General features: G+C 42.9%; 1 protein-coding gene across 3 annotated transcripts; it reads left to right on the forward strand.

Moving 5' to 3' along the window:
* The first annotated feature begins 1835 nt into the window (after positions 1 to 1835).
* palm1b (paralemmin 1b) lies at positions 1836 to 19555 on the forward strand. 3 transcript variants are annotated; one of them, XM_028394655.1, is made up of 6 exons: positions 1836 to 1851; positions 13378 to 13420; positions 13809 to 13889; positions 17878 to 17993; positions 18342 to 18412; positions 18639 to 19555. In XM_028394655.1, the coding sequence occupies exons 2-6, from the start codon at positions 13379 to 13381 to the stop codon at positions 19016 to 19018; spliced, it is 690 nt and encodes a 229-aa protein (XP_028250456.1). In that variant the 5' UTR covers positions 1836 to 1851; position 13378; the 3' UTR covers positions 19019 to 19555. The 3 variants fall into 3 exon arrangements, with proteins under 3 accessions (XP_028250456.1, XP_028250454.1, XP_028250455.1); XM_028394653.1 differs by lacking the exon at positions 1836 to 1851 and adding an exon at positions 2631 to 3118; XM_028394654.1 differs by lacking the exon at positions 1836 to 1851 and adding an exon at positions 13182 to 13266.
* The last annotated feature ends 697 nt before the right edge of the window (positions 19556 to 20252 follow it).

Consider the following 20252-nt stretch of genomic DNA (forward strand, 5'->3'; position numbering starts at 1 on the left):
GCGAGGGCTCCAAGTCACTACTGCACACACACAAACACACAAATCATAAACACACAAGAAAGCAGTCACTGTGTAAATGTTTGCATACATGCTCACATTATGACACATTTCTTGTCATGTACAAACTATAATATTTTGCCTGTAAAACCTTTTCATCATGATCATATCGAGTCTGAGCTGACTGCCTTATTTTGTTGTTCCAGTTTTTCTTTTTTTTGGAGATGTCTACCAAAACATGCCTGACCCTCATCTGTCAGCAGTGTTTATCATGATGTCATGATGACAGACACACAAACACATACATGTCAAGGGAGTCTGTTTCTTTAAACATTGTGCGTGTTGCTGTGTTTATACGTTGCCTATAAATGTGTGTGTGTGTGTGTATGTGTAAAATGGCTACAGGCGCTAAAAGACGGGAGACGTGATGTGCATAAAGTGAGCAAGAGACAGAGAGACTGGAGGTGTTTGTTTTCTCAAAATCCTTCCTGTTCTTTCCCACAAGCTACCAAATCTGCTCAGCCACATCTTTGTCTAAGTCCCCAGACAATAAACGCCAATTTGATTCGTCTCTAAATCCCCTTTCTGCACCTTTACATATCGAGCTGAAAGTCTGAGCCTCTGTCTGGTGTAGTGGTGCTTTCAATCAGAAATCTATAAATAACTATCCACTTGCACACTTTGAGAGGTGATTGATAAGTTTGTGATCATTTTTGGGGTGTTTTTGGTTTGTGTATCACACAGGATAACATGGTGGCATAGTGGATGGGGGCTTCTTCTTACAGCATGGTGAGGAAGTGAACATATGAGCTCAAACTAGCCAAGAGGTGACCTCTCTCTGTCCTATAAAGCTGGTCACTGTCACCACAGAGGAGGTAAATATTGTAAAGGGCATTTGTTGGCTGCTTTGCCCTTCAGTCTGTGGGCCAACTCATCCTAAACCCTCTCAGTTGGGTTTAGGTGAGGTGATTCTGGAGGACAGCTCATCTGACACAGCACTCTGTGTCTCCTTTTTGGTCAAAAAGCCTTTACATGGCCTGGAGGTGTGTTTGGAGTCAATGTCCTGGGAACCACACAACATAGAAAACCATCTGCTCAACGTCTCTGCTTCTGAACGGACATAGTGAAACCCAAAATCTCTCATTTGGACTCATCAGACCAAAGTACAGATGTCTACTGGTCTAATGTCCTTTGTCTTTCTTGGTCCAAGCAATTCTCTCCTTGTTGTTCTTCCTCAGCAGTGGCTCCTTTGCTGACACACCTCCGTCTCTTCTGAACAGTTGATGTTGAGATGTGTCTGCTGCTTGAACTCTGTGAAGCATGTATGTGGGCTCTGGTCTGAGGTGCTGTTCATTTGCAGTTTCTGAGGCTCTAAGGGGTAACTCCTAAGGTCTTCCTTTTCTGGGGTTGTCCTCATGAGAACCAGTTTCATCACAGCGTTTGATGGTTTCTTGCGACTGCACTTGAGGATACATTCTGCGCTACCTGACCTTAATGTCATAAATTCATGATAAACTGTAATTTCTCTTTCTGTAATTTCTCTCACAAGGTCCACAGGCACATTAGTGGCCTGAATGCAGGGCCTGTGCACTGATCTCCTGAGACAACTATAGGAGAAAATTATGAGGATTTGCCCTAAATAAGAGGAGTCCTCCTCCAGCAGTCGGGCTGTGCGACTTACCCGCGGCATCACCTCGGCGTCAACAGAAGAGGTGCCAGCTGAAAGAAGAAGAGAAGGAGGAGGAGGAGGAGGAGGAGGAGAGGAGGAAGGGGTGGCAGAGGGTATTCCGCTCAGAAATAAACAACACGACACCTTGCTTAGAAGGCGGGAAGGAAAAAGGCATCTGCAACTGAGTAAGTCGTGATTTTCAGTGTGTTTTCATCAGCTTGACCTGCATTTGGTGATCTAGTGTCCAGACAGGCGGAACATTTTAAGAGGATTTGCCCTAAATAAGAGGAGTCCTCCTCCAGCAGGACATCTCTCCAGCCCACATTTCCACATGATGACCCCTCTCCTAAAATCTGCATCCAACACCAACCATATTTATGACACTTACAAACTGGAGATGAAGAAGGAGCTGCAGGGGTTCATACTGCTGTCTAACTGAAGCCTAAATGACAACAGAACATGTCTGGGTCTCTAGCACCCCCTGCTGTATGGTGGGTGGTGGTGCAATTTTTTTAGAAGATCTGAAGAGGCAGGTGTAAAAGGGTAATTAGGGTAAGACCTAAAAAAAACACAGAACAAACAAAAAAAGACAAAAGGAAAAAAAAAGATATATACGTTTGTAACAATAACTGCAGCTTAATAATATGTAGTTAAAATTGTAGACCACGTGATTTTTGATACAGTCTAGATGATGCTCAAATCCCTGCCTTAGGCTGAAAGGCCATTCAGCCTGGGAGCCTGAGGTTATTTATGTAACAGAGTGAAATCACACATTAAGGACTCTTGACATTGAGCCTTTCTACCACTAGATGGAGACGTGGAGCAGTGAAACTGAGCAGAATGGCGCCTTCTCCTCTGGATTTGATCCCAATTTAAGGCAGCACGTACTCTGCAGCCCCGAAGCAGACAACCTGGTTCCTTGCACGTCATATGATAAGACCGGAGGAGAGCCAGCAGCAGCAGCAGCAGCAGCAGGGCCCCCTGTTTGGAGAGGAGGACCCATATCTCAGCCAGCGTGCGCACACACTGGGCCCCCTTTATCTCCACAAGGCAGGGAGGGAGGCGTATCCTTTTCCCCTCTGCACTCCCCTTCACATACCACTCTGACTCTCCCTCTCTCTCTCACCCGTACAGTAACTAGACTACAACCTGCCTCAGACGACGCCCCACTGCCCATGAGATTCCTACCGGGAGCACATCAGCCGAGTCCGCCGCGCGTCCTTTTCGCTTAGGAGGAGAAACAATAGGGCTCTCATTACTGTCGGGCTGTGCGACTTACCCGCGGCATCACCTCGGCGTCAACAGAAGAGGTGCCAGCTGAAAGAAGAAGAGAAGGAGGAGGAGGAGGAGGAGGAGGAGAGGAGGAAGGGGTGGCAGAGGGTATTCCGCTCAGAAATAAACAACACGACACCTTGCTTAGAAGGCGGGAAGGAAAAAGGCATCTGCAACTGAGTAAGTCGTGATTTTCAGTGTGTTTTCATCAGCTTGACCTGCATTTGGTGATCTAGTGTCCAGACAGGCGGAACATTTTAAGCTTCCAGCCCGGCAGCATCCTTTGCCTCGGACAGGAGGGATGACATGAGGATGAAAGATTACGAGAATGGGATAAACATAACAAAAAAATACTGACACCATCTTTTTATGTTAATGACATGCCGTACTGTAAACACTGTTGCTGCATTAATATGAGGCTACTACTCGTATTCACAAGAGGCGCAGCATCCTTGAATTCAAAATAGCATGCGCACGCAGAAGTCGCTGCTTAATTTGGGGTTTAGAACATGCACTGTTGTTTTTATGTTATGTCATCCTTTACCGCATGCCTAGAGGGCCTGCTTTACACTACTCCAAGACATGATAGGGCCGACAGGTGTAACGGGACGACGCGTTTACGCGGATGCTTTTGATGATCCATCATGTAACATCGATCTGTTTTGCGCGGAGAGGTTGTCTCCTATTTTTCTCTCTCTCCAGTGGCGCCAGCCGTGCATGGCCGTCACTGCACGGGTGAGAGATGCTGACTGGTTACAGACTGTGTGTGTGTGGAGCAGAGGGAGAGTAACAGGGTATTCTTCTATATGCGTGTTGTGATGTGAGCAGTCCGCTCCAATATGGCGCGCATGAGCTGATAAACCTTGGCCATTACATACTCCTGTCTGGAATTTACACTGTGCAGTGGACCGACCAGGCGGTCGGGTTCATGAGGGGAGCATGAGACCGTGCATCCTTGACAGACTGATGTTTTCATCTCAGCTCGGGTTGCCTCACATAGATATAGCTCCTCCATCCTCTCTCAGATGATCACGTAGGCTTCTGTTTCTGTTCCTGTCTCTGAATAGAACAATATCAACGGGACCAGCTCCATTTCTGTTTTTTTGTGTGTGTGTGTGATTATGTTTGATCACAGCAGGTGGACAACAAAACACAACCAGACAAAGAGTTGTGTTTTTGTTTGGTCTTGTGTCCATTGTTTTTTTTTCTCCTGGGTTGCTGCTTTGTTTTTGTCGACACGACAAGCAAGTGTATGGCTCAGTATGTAAACATTAACACACCCAAAACATTTCTTGGAGTCCAAGAAGTTCAGCCACAAGCATACAGTAAAGTCTTTGTCACTGCAATAGCTGAAGAGACACCTGTTTCGTTTGAGTGTTGATGTTGGAAAGGTGCCAAAATAAATTTCATTTCAGGTCTTGTTACATTATGAACAGATCAGTCTCTATGAGCAGCTACACGGCTCACGCTTTATAAGAGACCTGCAGCAAAGAGGTGCAAGATTTCATTTGCCGGCTGCACATCTCTGCCTCTGTTTGTCGTCTGTTCTGTCATTTTATTGTACAAGCAAGACATGGTGAGTCCTCAAAAGGCCTCAGCCGGGGTGTATGCGAGCTGAGGGTCACTGTCCGGTTGGGTGGCTGCTCTGTGTCGCGTCAGCAACTCGCAGTGAGAGCTGACAGCACTTGTCTTGTCCAACCAATCATCATCTGGCATCATGACTGTGGACAGCCACATTTCTGTCTTTGTGTGCAGCTTTGTGTTCGCGTTTTTAGTCGGTAGTCAGTCAGTTTGAATAAAGGGATTCTGTGTGTGTGTGTGTTGAGATTTTGTGGTGGTGACTGTGTCCTTGGTGTGGCAGGGATAGGTTGGAGCTGGGATGGATCTGCTTATACCAATTTAGATAGAGGGAACTGGTCTGAATGCTGGAAGGATGCTAATTCCTGATTACCATGAACAGCAGAAGAAATCCTAACTCAACATATTGTTAAAGTGGCAATCATATCTTCAATTTACCAATTCACCCTACAGAAACTCCTCCCAAAGAACGTCTACTAGCCAGTCATGTCTTAGCAACCGTATCTAGGCACAAGAGCCTGGCAAGCTTTCGAGCAATGTAACAATGCCAAAGTGCTGTGTATACGGATTGTCTAAATCCGACGAGCGCCATCCACAAAGTTTGGAGGGTGGGGTGTTTTTTTTTTCATTCCTGAAACCCAAAACACAGGTGGTTTGCTGTGCTGAGACTACTTACTTACTACCAGTGCAACGGCAGTCAATAGGTCGCCGCTGCCGGTGTACCCCCTGGGCTTGTGCCGCCCACTCCTGTGGAAAACTGTTCTGTGGCTTTTGCCTTTACGAGGTTCAGTGTATATGCCAGCCCCACAATATAAATAAAAGCAGGATAATAGTTCATTCAGTAGTTTATTCTATTGTTGTTGTTATCTGTTGTTATTGCTATCATCGCATGATTTGGGCTACATACTATTTTTCACCCTGCAGTGCACGAACATTGTTGATTTATGAACACGGCTTCTCGGGAGTGTATAAACAGGACGTGTGGTGGCAAACGCTTGCGCTGGGACCAGTGTGCTTGTGCATCAATTTTGATAATATTGTCTGATCATTGACAAACAATGTTGTGGATATACACCCCAGTCCCTTTGGGATATCTGTCGCTAGCATATTGGCCTATGCTGAGTGTGTCTTTGGACCAGGCGTTTGGGCTTGTCTTACCACAGCTTTACACGTAGAGGCTGTAACTGCAGCTCTAGCTTTAAAGTATGTCAGTGTTTATCATGAACTAATCTGTAAATACAGGATTATTCAGATTAAGGTAGACACATACAGACCTGAAGTTTAAAATTCAACACAACTGCTGTTTCCTTGAATTTCCGTGGTGTAGCTGTTTGATCCAGCATAATTTCCAGAGGGCAGAAGGCCTTTAATGGGATCATATCCTGCCCTGAGCGAGTAGCCCCGGAGTGATGGATATTACTAATTACCCTGCCTGACCTTGCTGTCATTAAGAAACCATTTATGCAGTAGTTATAAAATCAGATCAGTAAGCTAGTCATGGAAATGAATGACATGAATTAGAAAAGCTCAAACAGTCACTGTTTTATGCTGAAAGCTGGGATTGTTGGGTAAAAGAGGAAGTGGAAGTGAGAGCTTGCTCAGCAAGTGTACAACATCTGGGCAGATATTATTAGATAATGCCTCGCAATCCACCTTGCCCTTTCTGCCGCTGTGTGTTTTTTTTTCTCTTTCTATTAATCTCTGGCTCCTTTTTTTCTCCTGGATAGTCACTTTTTCTTTTTTTCTTTTTTTGACTATCTCATTACAACCCCCCACCTTGCTGCTTCGTCATGGCAGATAAGGCAGGAGAGGATTTGTTTTTTTCACTCTCTTCCCAGCAGATCAGTCTGTCTTCTGATAAACTGTCATTTTTAGCCACTAAGGCATTTTAATCTCAGAGGGAAATGTGCTCAGCAGCAGTGTGTGTGTGTGTTGGTGCATTTGTGTATGTGTTTTCTGCCCGCTGCCCAAAACACGCGCACACCCACATGCTCATATGACGATCATCAGTGTTGCTGCAAAGATGGTATCAAAAGCACTATTGATAAGCAGCACAGAGGGATCATCCATCTTTTTGCACTGTGGATACTCCTAACACCCATACACACATCGGAACATTTGCTTTAAAAAATGAATATTAGACCATGTCCCCTTGTAAATGAAACAGTTTTATAATCCTAGAAGAGATTGGACAGGCTGATATTGGGAAAAACATACTTAGTATAAACAATTCCTGAACCTCTTGAGAGCCTTAAGTGGGGATTGAGATCTTGCCATGAGGGAAGGCACCTATTAGGCCTAATGGTTCCTGTGTTAACAATAATGCAGGTCCATGGACTTCCGGATAGTATAGAATTTGCTGATTGACCAGAGAGAGCACACAGGGACGCTCAAGACACTCCACTATGGAAATGGGTTGTCTGTAAACACAAAAGCAGGGCTGCTGGCAGGTCATGCTGATGGTGATGCTGTTAGGAAAGGCTCAAGTGAAAGTAAATAATTAGAACCTCCTTTGTATTCTTTATTTATTGTAGGTCTTTTCTATCTTCATGCTGTAAATAAGAAAGAATACAAACTGGCATTTGTGTTTTGTAATCTGCCAAGAATCCCATGACAGATTTCTAATCTACTATCTAAGGAGATTGACTTTTTGTCCAGCCTGTTTGTCTCAAACACACAGATCTCCCTGGTCGTATCTGATTTCCAACGGTTGTTTTCGACTGATTGTTTGGATTCAGTTGGATGGACCTACAACCAATCACAGCCACGTAAATGTGTGGTGCAGCCAAATTGGCTGTTTACAAAATGAGGCTTCTCTCTACAGTAATTGTGATTGGACCAGCATGGACATTGGAAATTGGTATAACTGTGAGGAGGGTCAGATGTATTCTACTGAGCAAATGAGTTCTTATATTCGCACACACAAATTGCTTGTTTTATTCAACCAGCAGTCCAAGACCTAAAAAAATCTTCTATGAAATCAAGTTTCATCAGAAAAGAGAAACATTCGATTCTCCTATTTCCAATGTCGGACCCAGTTGGCATTTCAATTGCTTGTGTTATCCTTTATGTAGTGATGTCCAGAAGTTCACAAACATCTGCGTCTCATGTTGTCCTTGACTTATTCTGACATTCTGCTTGCAAATTTGGAACAGATTGTTTTCCAGGTGTGGAACTTAAAGGCATTTACGTCACTCTTCTCTCCACTCTGTCCAAGATTTAGTACTTTCTGAACATTGTGAACCAAACTCCTGTCTTCAAAGCAGACCTATCACTGACATCAAAGATGCTTTGTACTACTTCATGTATTTCCACCTTTTACAAGCTGATCCTGCGTTCTGACCTCCACGCAGTGGCCCTAATCAAAACACATGGATCGATTAAGTGTCACAGGAGCTGTAGACTCAGCATGCATTCCCTGGATGTATGAAAATTAATAAGCAAAGAGCAGCGACTCAACAGATTTGCAGAGTGAAGGTTTGCTCCTGTTGAAATAACAAAGGTGGAGAGTGGCCAAGTGAAAAACATGTGGGCATGAGGCACGTTGATAAAGAGGAATTCACTGGAGAAGAAACGGAGGGCAGAGATGTTGCCTCAGCTCAGGGTTTTTGTGAGCAGAACAACCAAGGGGTCAATGGGAAGCATATGAGAATGACGACAAATGATTAGAGAGTGCTCAAAAATGGCCAGAAACCCCAAATCTTTCCCATGCCTGAGTTGGAGGACACATGTGTCAGACAAGTTTTGTGAATTATCATCGAGATTTGACCTTTTCTCTTATCGTAATCCTTATATCTCATTGCTATGTTGCAAAGAGGAACACTATGGCAGCATTAGTATTTCTCAATGATTGACCACTTAACTTGCAAAACAGTATTTACTTCATTAAAGAAGTCCTGATACACAGAGTTAAAAACAACAATCACTTCCTTGTTGTCTTCTGACACTCGGAGCTGACTCTCAGCCTTTCTCATCCAACCCCACGAGTCCTAAGCCCGTGTGTGGCTTCTCATTTGTCGTCTTGACAGGGATGTTACACAGTGTCTTACTCTCATCTGTACTGACAGAGCTGTTATTTATGGGCGACCTCAGGAGGGAAAGGAGTTTTACCCTCTGACCCCGGAATACTAACATGTGACCTCAGCAGACTTCCTCCAGTTTTTATTGGCACCACGCTGTTTATGTTTGACACAATTTGTGTTCTGTGGTGGTTGTTGAGAAGTCATGGTGTGTGTGTGTGTGTGTGTGCGCTGGCCTGGGACTAGTGTGTTTGTGTGTGTGTATGTAAGAGAGGCAAGGGCAAAAATGGCAGGGAGGAGTATTGTTGTCCCTGTGCTCTTTTGGCCTGAAGGAAGGAAGCTGTGGAAGTGGGGAGTAGAGAGAAGGAGAAAGAAGTGCCACTCTGACACAGTCGGCGTGAAGGGGATTTCAGATTAGTTTCCTCTTCTAGAGTCTCTCAGTTTTTTAATGCAGGGCCTGGGTCATTAAGCTCAAGAGTCATTTTCAGTATCATCCTTTTTTTCTGAAGAGCTGTGGAATTTAGTGTGTGTGTCTGCCTTTCCCCTTCAGAACCAATGAGAAACGACAATCGTTTTCACATCAGGGGATCTTTCCTCATTGTAATACTGCTTACGTAATTATTCTGCCCTGGATTTCAACTAATTTCTGCACAGGTGTTTAGTAAGGGTGCAGGGGGGGTTTCATTATAGCTGCCAAAATATCAGTTAAAAGGTTCTTGTTGTTATGATTTAACAGCTGAGTGAACACATTTCATTCTCACAAGGCAATAATGATGGAAATAATTTATTGCTACAGTTCTACGACTGGGACCATTATTGTTGTAACTTTTCTCTGCTGCCGTTCTTCTGTGTCCTCCATTCATGTTGTTTAAAGTTATGAATAACTGTTTTCTTTCTTATTTCTAATGGGTGAAAAAGAAGGGCTCCAACTGGCCAGCAGTTCTTCAGATATGTGCACCGACATTTGAAATTAGAGTTCTCCTTTAGTATTCAGGCTTGGGTAGATCATGCATGTGATGTGGACTATTTTCCTCTGGTAGGTTTGGTGCACTAGTGAATTTTTAAAGCTACAGGAGTGACTGTATATTCAGACAACCCAAATTCATTTTTTGGCATGTCTGGAGGGCAAAAACTGTATTGCAATTTAATTTCTTCAGATGCACCTCAGACTAGATCATCTGGCTGCTCCATTCAAATTGCACATTTGGATTGCACAATAAAGTGGATAGGGTACTTCACCCCTAGCTTGAAAGATGACAAGACATCTTCCAAGCTACGTCTAGAGAGGCAAACCTAGAAGGGACCTACCAACAACACTGTGTCACCAGAGTAGCTACAAAGTTACCGACAACATTGTTACACAAGAAATGAAGCGGTTATGGGCGACAATGAGGCCTTAAGGCACAAGGTTTTGACTACACAACAATGTAATTGAGAAAATAAGATTTATATAAATGAATTTCTCGTATTTTTCCTCCTCGTTTTTGTTATCGTCATTGTATTTTTTATCAAGGGACATCCTACTTGGTTGTGATGTCGTAGGTGTTAGATCAGTTCAGGCATTGTGCATTCATTATAAGTGTTTACTATTAAACAACAAGCAAATGCTTCAAAAACAAGCTTTAAATAAATCTGTGCATCAGAGTGTGTGTGAGCGTAGGAGGGACAGTCAGGATCAGTATGTGGCAGCGTGCAGCTCCAGGTGTTTTTTTAAGATAATCCTGTGGTGATGGTATAATCTGCCACTACTGCTGACAGATAAACTGACCAAGAGTCACACAGTGTGATTGGTCTCACCTGCAGGTCAGTACAGCATGTGCTTGTTGACCCCTAGTGTGAACAATGAATGTTTCTTAAACAACTTTTCTGAGCTTATTTACAGCTGCATGTAACCAATTTATTGGAAGGAGAACAACTTCTTCTCACCTTCGACGGGAGAATTTTACTCACTGTTTGGACAACATTAAATCCCCAAAACAAAGATGCTGAGCGGGGTTATTATCATTTAGCTTTATAGGCAATAAGCTGATTACTTTTAGGGCATTTCAGTGCAGATAGAGTGTGCAGAGTGACTGCCGGTGCCAGAGCCATGAGCACAATGCTATTAGAAGAGGATGCTGGTGCTTTATACAGGCAGTTAATGTGTTCCTGGAAATGCTACAGCAGCAGTGCACTCAACAGGGAATAGGGCTGGTCATTAGTCTGTTTCCCTGACTTCTTCTGCCATGCACCTGCCTTGTCATAATATTAAACTCATCCATATAGTTTTTTTAAGCTTGTCTACCCTTTAAGAGATCTCTCTCAAGCCTGTCTGAGTGATATTGTTGATTTATCTGTCTCAGTGTGTCTTTGTCTCTGAGCGACCGACTGCCTCCCTCCCTTTCTTCTTTTTTTCTGCCACAAATGTAATTACTCGTCTAACTGTGCCGTCTGATGTCTACTTTCCTTTTTCCTTGTGTGTCCATAATTTATGAGGCAAGGCTGCAAGGACATAGACCCTCAGTGTTCCAGCAAGGTGGACAGTTTTCCAAGAGCTCTTAAAATATCATTACTACAGTTGCCTTAGAGGATAGACAGGCAGGTCTAGCATTAAAATTCAGTTTTATAGGTGACAAAATGGACACTTAAAGGTACAAGTTCCAAAAGAAAACAGTGAAATATGCCCATATACATGCATATGGGCAGGCTTCTTCCCAACTGATGTATTTTGGGAAAACAGATATTAATAGATCAATGCACAACTTGTTTTTTTTTAGCTTCTGTTTGTTAGAGCTGAGTTGTTTAAAATGACATTTTCCAGGTCAGGCTGTTCAGACCTCTAATATCAAGTTGAGCCGGTACACCCAGGCCTTCATGCCACTGAAGAACTGATCCAGATGTGCAGTCATCTCACTGCCCAGCTTCCACTGTGACCTGAGGGATGGGAAGGGAGGGAGGTTTAAGCAGAAAAGTAGTTTTTAAACCAGTGCTAGGATACACATAAAAACATTACCCGGATGGATTTCGTAATGATGTGATGATGTTTGCATTTATCGAGCCTTATGTTACGATGTAGAGGTTCAAGGTTTGTTTCCTTTCTGACACTGCTGGTTTACCACATTGTACTTGTGCATCCCCTCATGGCTTTTTGATTCTTCCTGTTTGTGGTGGATTAAGCAAAAGTTCTAAAAAAATGCATTTCGACAGTACAATATGTGTGTTTATGTGTGTACTTGAGGGGCTGATCAGATGATTGTGGTTTTCATTTTGCCTCTCAAAGGTCTCCATGTGACGCTGATGTGGCTTGAGCTTGAGCTTGAGAGGAGCAGGGTGTTGGAATGTATGTGTGCATAAGTACAGGAAGGACAAAAATGGAGGCTGTCCTCCCTCCAGAGTACATGCTGAGGTTTTTCACCTGCTGGTTGAAAGCAAGTATGTAGATACATAATATGTCTTTATGTTTGTACAAGGGCCACAGCAAGGGGGAAGTGAAGTGTTGATATGCTGCATTTTTTTTCCTCACAATCTGAGCTTTGTTAGCTGGGAAATGATGCAAGCTCAATTCAAACCATAGCAGTGGGGGGGGGGGGGTTTGGGGGGATTCATCAGACACGGTTACACAATCAAACAGTTTTAAACATTTTACTAGTTTGGGTGGGGAGTGATGTGAAGTTGTTTTGTTGGACCAGTGTATAAATGAGGTTCCCACATATGCTGTTTCACTCCAGGCTGGAAAAGGCAGTTTGCCGATGTTGCTTTGCAAGCTTCCTCACCACACCTTCGCCAACCTGCAAAAGAAAATCACCCGCAAAATAGTATTAAGGGCTTTACCACAAGCAAGCAGAGACTCACGTCAGAGAAATCAGTGTCTTCTCTGGAAACTGAGACAATGATAATTTGACATTAAGTTAAAGAATTTTTCCTCAATAAGTTCCTGGATAGTTGCCCTACGTAGCTTATCACATTTCAATCACACTGCAAAGGTTCCATGCAGAGGTGTAAGTTTATCGTCTTCTGTTTACTCCCTAACTAGTGGGGACTAGTGAAGACAGTTTTAGATTTCTTAACCAATAATGTTTTTCTGTTTATTTTTTGTATCTTTGTATGTCCAACCAGCAGTCTAAAAATGAAGGACTCAGGAAAAAGCATTTAAACAAGCAAATGTTGTGTCTTTAGGCACAATAACATACATGTGTTAGACAGCAAATGTGTTGAAATGTGCTGTGTGTTGATAGTTATAATTATTAAGTGGTAAATTCATGTTCTACATGGTGCTGTCGATTCTAATATTACTGTGTTAAATCAGTCATATGGTTAGTGCCTCACACACTGCTTTCACTGGAAGAGACTGTGGCTTAAGCATGAGGAGGTCTACATTCTACATTCTCTTAAATAGCCCCTTAAATCCTCTTATATAGCCTTTCACTATCAGACCAGATAATGGCAGCCATTTACAGGGAAAAAAACTTCAGTGTAACATTTATGACTTTCTGTTGGAGTGTACTGTAGTGATAGTTCTGTTCCATCCCAGTTGAGCAAGAGTTGTAGTCTTTCCCCCTCTGGCTTCAGCTCTGCTTCCGTCCATCCTCCATCCTGGAGCTCCTGTCTGGAATCTATTAGAGCAGGAATCTCCAGCAGCGCCCTGTTTGCACATTAGCATGCCTACACTGACTCTCACTGACAGGAAAGAGACACTGATTTAGTGCCAAGCAGACAGATATTTAACCTCAGTCACTGGAAAGTCATTGGAAGGTAAATGGCCGGTGAGCAAACGCAACAGTCAAAGAAAGTTGTTTGTCAGCATGTGTAATGTGGTCATGTGTGGTTGTAACTCGCCCTCTCTTTGTCTCTCTCTTCTGTCAGGATGGCTGAGGTGTCACAAGAGGAGAGACTCCAGGCCATCGCTGTGAGTTATTTACACACACACAGTCTGTTTCTACCTTTCTCTCTCATATACACACACAGTGCACATTGGGGCATATTAATGGGCTGTAGAATCAACAAATCATTGCCGCTTGTCAGTGTCTGACTGCTTCGTAATGGCTCAGCCTTTTAAATCCTATCTCCTCCACCCATTAGAAGACATCACAAGCTAATGCTGTAGCTACAGCTTTGTCTGTCCTTCTGTCTCTCTCTTGACTTTGCTCCATGTCTGTTGCACTTTTATCTTCTTTTCTGTCACAGTATCCAAGTAACTGTCAGCTCCTGGAAGACATAATACACCACATTTAGATTGATCTTTGTAGAAGTGTTTGCAGAGGGTGATCATACTGTGTGTGTGTGTGTGGTAACAGGAGAAAAGGAAGAAGCAGACAGAGATTGAGAACAAGAGGAGGCAGCTGGATGATGACCGACGACAACTCCAGCATCTCAAGGTAAACACACACACACACACACACACACACACACTTCCACCTGCATACACATCTTCACATGCCCTTTTTGTACTGCTCTACTCGTTGAGTTTTTAGAGACATGATCCTGTTTGTCAGTGATGATGTTGAACTAATGGTGCATTACAGTCAGCCAGTCAGGAGGAGGCATCAGGTGTAAATAAGTCAGTGCAGAGCTAAGGTCGTTTTGTTCAATTTTAGACTCACCATCCTCATCCTAACTTCATACATTTGAACCCGGCAAAATGATGTACAGTCTATTTCAAATCCACTCAAACCCTTCACTGATTAAAAAAAAAATAATAATGTATGCGTCACCTGCGCCCCTGCACGCCTCTCGCTTACTAACTTAAAACGGACTAACAGAAATACTGCCGGTTAGCTCTGCGTTTTCAGGACTCAAGCTCTATGTGTGAGCAATGTTAGACACCCACACACACAGCAGCATTAAACACAGCAGTTCCTTTCACATCTTTCAGTCCAACATAGTGAGATCCTCCCTAACTGTTGCTGTCACGGAATGTTCAGTATGGTCAGATAACACTGACAGCTCCTCCACATGCTGTTTATACACACACACACTCTCATTATATCAGAGTGTATGTGTCAGCACTATCAAAGCTATTTCAGCTCTGGACAATTCAGCAGGTCACAGATAAGAGTAAAGGTTGAGGTGTGTATGCGCCTGCGCAGACGTGTGTGTGTGTGTTTGTAAAAGTGTTCCTGACCTGTGCTACTGCCCCTGCGTGCTCCCACATTTTTTCTATTTTGAGAGCAACCCATTGTAAGTGTGTATCTGCACGTGTGTGTGTTCGATTTTGTATGCGCTGCTTCATGAAAGAACACAGAAGCCTCAGACAATGCAGTGGGCTTTGGTAGAGGAAACAGATTTTTGTCCCACTCCCACCAACAGGAAACTGCTCTTACACCCACCGCACCCCGTATTTCGTCTCACATGCGGACACATAGATGCAAACACGCAGATGGGAAGTGTAATCATGCTGTCCAGGAGTAGCCATTAGAAGGCTCTTTGTGCACACCACAGCAAGTATTCCTTTTGTTTTTCCAGAGGCAACATTCATGCGGAAAATTCAATAAATGTCTCAGTTTACACACCACATTTTATAACATATATAAGTGTACCTGCACCACATTAAATCGCACTAATACAGGGCATTATACACACACACTTGCAGTGCTCACAGGAAGGTGAGACGAGATATTACAGTCTTGTTAACACAGAGTTCTGTTTTTAATTAGCAAGCAAATTGCAGATACTGTATGATTACAGTCAGCAGTCTTTAAATCAAAGTGTATATTGTACAATACAAGGAGTAATGATCCAGAGTAAAGTCACTCAAACAAGGGATTTAACTTGATTCACTGTAGTTTACGTACCAAAACCGCTTGGTTAAGTTTAGGAAAATATCTTGTGTGGGCCTAAAATAGACCCTTCTTCCAATTTAAACACATATGTTACATCACATATGACTCTGCATGGCCACAGAGTGAGTGAATATTAAGCTTCAACTAGAGGCCATTTGCTGTAGCTTCCCATACAATCAGGAAGCATCTGATCTTAGTCCAGCTAAAGACAATGAAATCTGATTACCAGAGCCTCTAAACTCACTTATTAACATGTTATCAGTGACTTACATGTCAGTGGCCTAAAGTAGAAGGACATGAGTTATACAATTCTAGTTGGATGCACCTGCAGGCCAGCTCTTTGCCTGAAGATGCTAACTTTTGTGGCATTTCTATCTCGGGTTATTGAAATCTGCAAGTCAGCACTTTCTGAGTAAATGGACGGCCTTCATGCGGTCATCTGCAAGGGCTTATCACCCAAGGACGTCTGTGAGGACATGGTGGCAACACTACATGATGGTGTCCCTGGAGGGTGGTGCTGTGTGTTGGCTGTTTTCTCAGACAGTGCTGACTTGCAATTTTCAAAGAAGCCAAAACATAAATGCTACAAAAGTTTTTATCTACCGACACAGTCACATTTAAAACATGAAGCCACTGATCACTCACATCTCTCTCTCTTTTTTTTAACATGTTCAAAGAAAGGTAAAAGTTTTGGCTCACAGCTGTGTCAGCTGTTTGCCCTGTCTCTGTTGTTTGTGCCGAGCCGAGCTAACCAGCTCCTGGCTATTATAGCTTAGGGCTCTATTGTTTTTGAAGAAACACAGAAACAGAATTTCACTTAGCAGAATGAAAGATGTAAAATGAATTTTTAAATACAGCTCTTCTCTCTTAACAGCTGCTCAGTACATTTGGATGTGTGTGTAGTTGCGCGCCCTGTGTGTGTCTGTGTGTGTATCCCAGTTCCGCCCTTTGTCTGCTACGTTAGCAGCTTTTACTCCAAAGAACAATAGAGAGAGACGTAACTTCAGCACTCCAGCTTTATGACTGTTAGTGTAGACTGGTGTGTGTGTGCGTGTGCGTGCTTGCGTACACATGAGTGAGCACATTAAGTGATGTCAGGCGCTGGGGTAGTAGGGTGTGGCGAGAGAGAGAGCAAGATTGAATGTAGAAAGAGAGAGAGAGAGAGAAGGGGTAGAGGGGGAGCAGGTTTAGATTCAGTACCCCAGAGACCATGCAGGGCTTGGGAATGAGGAGTGTTGAATTACACGGTGTGAGTGTGTGTGTGCTGTAAAGCTCTGTGCAGCTGGAGCTGCATTACTCAATGGAGAAAGTTTGAAAAGTGATTTTTTTTTAAAGAAAGAAAATAAATATTAACACAGATAACGTGAGGGAAACACACCCTGACATTTATAAGCCAATTCAGGTTCACGAACTTTATGACGGATAGAGACATACATACAAGGGAGCGGAAGGGGCAGGGGTTGAGCCAGAGAGGAAGACAATAAAAAAAAAAAAAAAACAAGGGGAGTATTTCTGTGAAAATTGTTGTTGCATCACTGCAGAGGAATTCACATGGAGCTGCAGGTCCAGATTTTCAGCCCAACTTGTGAAAACAAGAGCTTTTTCCAGCACTTTTTTTTCCATATGGCCGGGCAGGGTTGTCTTGTGCTACACAGTCTAACAGCTGCGAGTAAGACATGCTGTTATATTTACCTCTGAGCATGCCAAGCATTTGCTTTGATATTAGCTTATCTGCAGGAGGGAATGTGGATGGGGAGTCAAGATAAGAATACAGGGCTATTTGGATATTGATAGAGCAAATAAACAGATTCACCCGGAGATAAAGAACAAACATAATGTAAAAAAAAATACAGCTCAGAACAAAAATATACAACAAATTGGTTTATATTAATTAAGATTTGGAGTTAATTGTATTGTCCTAGATTTAGCTTTGTCTACATTTAGCCTAGTTATCAGTACATCTAGTCACAGTCAGTATGCTTAACTTCTCCATAAATAGATTATTGTAATCACTGTCAAGCTTGAGGAAATTTGTGATGTATGTTAAGATTAGAGCTATTATCTTTCAGTGACTTATCTATATTTCCAGTTCCATGCTCAATTGGGTATAATAGGAGAATTATATGTTAGTTTGGATTTTCCAGTTTAGTGCCAGGAGCCTCGATCCTCTGGCCCGGTGCCATATAGTCTACTTGGCAAAAGGATTTGGCAGCAGAGTGAAGTGTGTGTGACAGAATCGTCACACAGTGGCAGCAGTCAGCAGAGAGCGACTGGACACACACACACACACTCAGGCGTGCTGGTTGATTTTTGTTGTAGATTAGCTAAAAGGCTCGTCATTGTGTCTCAGTGAAAGTGCCACTAATCTCCTCTGATAGGGAGTACGCTGATGTCCAAATGAGAAATGCTAATCATGTGCAGTACTCTGTGTGATTAAAGTGTTTCTATTAACTACTTCTGGTGATAGATGCATGATCAAAGGTCCCTTATAAGATCCTTTCAATTAGGGGTTCACTGCTGGACTGATAATTCTAAAATACATTACAACATTGATATATAAATGTGCATGTTTTCTTTCTTGCAGTCAAAGGCACTGAGAGAGCGCTGGTTGTTAGATGGAGCTCCAGCTGAAGAGGAGACTCAGAAGCGCCTGCAGGAGGACGAGGTGAAGACCAAACTTTTGGAGCAGGTCATCCTCAGGTGAGCATCGTAAAACTCCATGTACACTATTTATAAAGTGAATATTTTAAGGTTTCCTATTGTCATGTTGCCACATGTAAAAACTGCTTTCTGACATTCTGACTGATGATAGGCAAATTTCTATGTATGAGCATAAGCGGATTTGACCAGCTGTTCAGTGATTGTGTATTTAAAGTAACACATAGCGTCAGAGCTTTGTAGCTGTCAATATAAAATCTGAAGCCTCATGTCTTAGTCATCATTTTTTGTAGAAATGTTTAAGAGTTTGCTTATAGATGATGATTTTTTGGTGGGAACGGATTGACAGTAGGTTTTAATAATTAATTCTCGTGCGTGTTTCTGAGCCAGGTTGGAGCAAGAGATTGAAGAACTGGAGACAGGCATACCAGCCAATAAGGGTGTGGCCAAAGAAAATGGAGGTAAGTTTGGTGGCCATGGCAACATGTCATCACACAGGAAACCATGGCAACACAGCATGAACACCTGTGTCAAGCTAATAATAGCCTCTTCATTTTCTCTATTAAATTGGTCCTCTCCACCAGAGAGCATTAAAACAATATTTCCTCTTTCTTTGTCTCTCTTGACTTACCCTGACCACCCCTATGTTTTCCTAACCTCTCTGTGATGCTCTGGCGCTCCCTATAGGTGAAAATGGAGTAGTGCAGACCTCCGGTCAGACCCCCAAGAGAGAAGTGACAGGGATTGAGGCCAAGCTGCTGGGGCCCAGCCCCGACCAAGCTAGTGCAGACAACCCAGTTACACTGGTGTTCATGGGCTACAAGACCGTCGAAGGGGAGCAGGAGACCCGCACGACCCTGGGAATGGAAGGGGTAGACGGCAATGTGAAGGCTGAGTTCGTTGTGATCGAAGATGGGGAGGGGAAAGCTGGGGGAGATGCGGCCACAGAAGAGCAGGCTCCACCCAACGGGAGTATGGCAGAGAAAGAAAAGGCCAATGGAGCAGGAGAGGAGGGAGAGAAGGAGAAGGAGAAGAAACAGACCTGCAAATGCTGCACGGTCATGTGAGATCTTTGTGTGTGTGGGTGTGTGAGAGTGCGTGTGTGTATGTGCGGCTGTGGGGGGTGTGTGTATCTGTTAGCGAGTACACACCTGCACCTGTGCAGGGGCGAAGTGTGCCATTGCATGTGTCTGTATTTGCAGATGTGTGTAACTTTGTGTCTGTGTGGAAGTGTGTGTCAGGACTGGGGGGGGGGGGGGGGGGGGGGACAGTACAGTACAGTTACACAGCCAATATGCCAACAATGAGAGCCAATACAAGCTCCAGCTACAACAAGAACCACAAAGACTCATAAGTACACTTTACTCTCTATACTTTCTCTGATATGTATTTGACTTTTGATTTCTATTGATATTTTTCTATTTTTCTGTCTTGACATTTATATTGTATTCAGTATGTATATCTTTATTATGGGACTGTGTACTGTAAGTTCATTGTTATTATTGTTGGAAAAAAAAAAGAAAATGTATTAGCTCTCTGGATTGTACTGCTACCCAGTGGGGAAAATCTGGAAAAATCATTAAAACTGCAAACTATGAAGGACACAGATACTTAAATATATATATATTTCTCTGTGTAGGCCTACCAACTATTTATCAGTCAATTTCATATTGCAATATTGTCTAAGATATTATTTTAAATAGTATTTTAATATATTGATATGAAATTATGTTTTATACAATGTATTTATTGTTTTTGGTTCTCGGTATCACCTCCAACCATTAACTGCATGTAAAGCTTGTAAGCACTACCAGATTCACTCATAACAAGTGTCTGTGTGTTGTTAGACTCATATGTGCTCACATCTTTCTAGTCTTTCTATCAGTGACAGTAAATATATATATAATTGGCAGTTTTAGAGATATGCATTACCACAGCAAGGAGACACAGAGGCTATAATAGGATCACTGACCATGTTGCGCACTGCGTTAGCTTTATACTAGATACTGTATGTAACACATGTACATGACGATCACAGCTTTTTTTGTGCATTATAAATAAGATGGATTCACTTTATGAGCATTAGATTCACGAGACCATCACAAAACAGGTAAGAAAGGCTTGAGTCATTTTGTTCTTTCAACGGTAGGATCAATGTAAATCTTTAATGAGGTAGCACTGCATGCAACTTTTTTCGACTTGTCGCTTGTTAGGTCTTTATTATTATGCGCTATATTTACATGAATGTAAATCCAGGGGTTAAATTGGGAATCATCCTATTACAGAGGGAGAGGTGAGCTT

The sequence above is a fragment of the Parambassis ranga genome, chromosome 22, assembly GCF_900634625.1.
Source record: "Parambassis ranga chromosome 22, fParRan2.1, whole genome shotgun sequence".
Taxonomy (NCBI): Eukaryota; Metazoa; Chordata; class Actinopteri; family Ambassidae; genus Parambassis; species Parambassis ranga.

Bases quoted from the DNA above. Each gene is read 5' to 3' on its own strand.
- palm1b (XM_028394655.1), top strand. From the start codon at position 13,379: ATGGCTGAGGTGTCACAAGAGGAGAGACTCCAGGCCATCGCT. The intron at 13,421-13,808 runs GTGAGTTATTTA...GTGTGGTAACAG, and splicing joins AGAGACTCCAGGCCATCGCT to GAGAAAAGGAAGAAGCAGAC. The intron at 18,413-18,638 runs GTAAGTTTGGTG...CGCTCCCTATAG, and splicing joins TGTGGCCAAAGAAAATGGAG to GTGAAAATGGAGTAGTGCAG.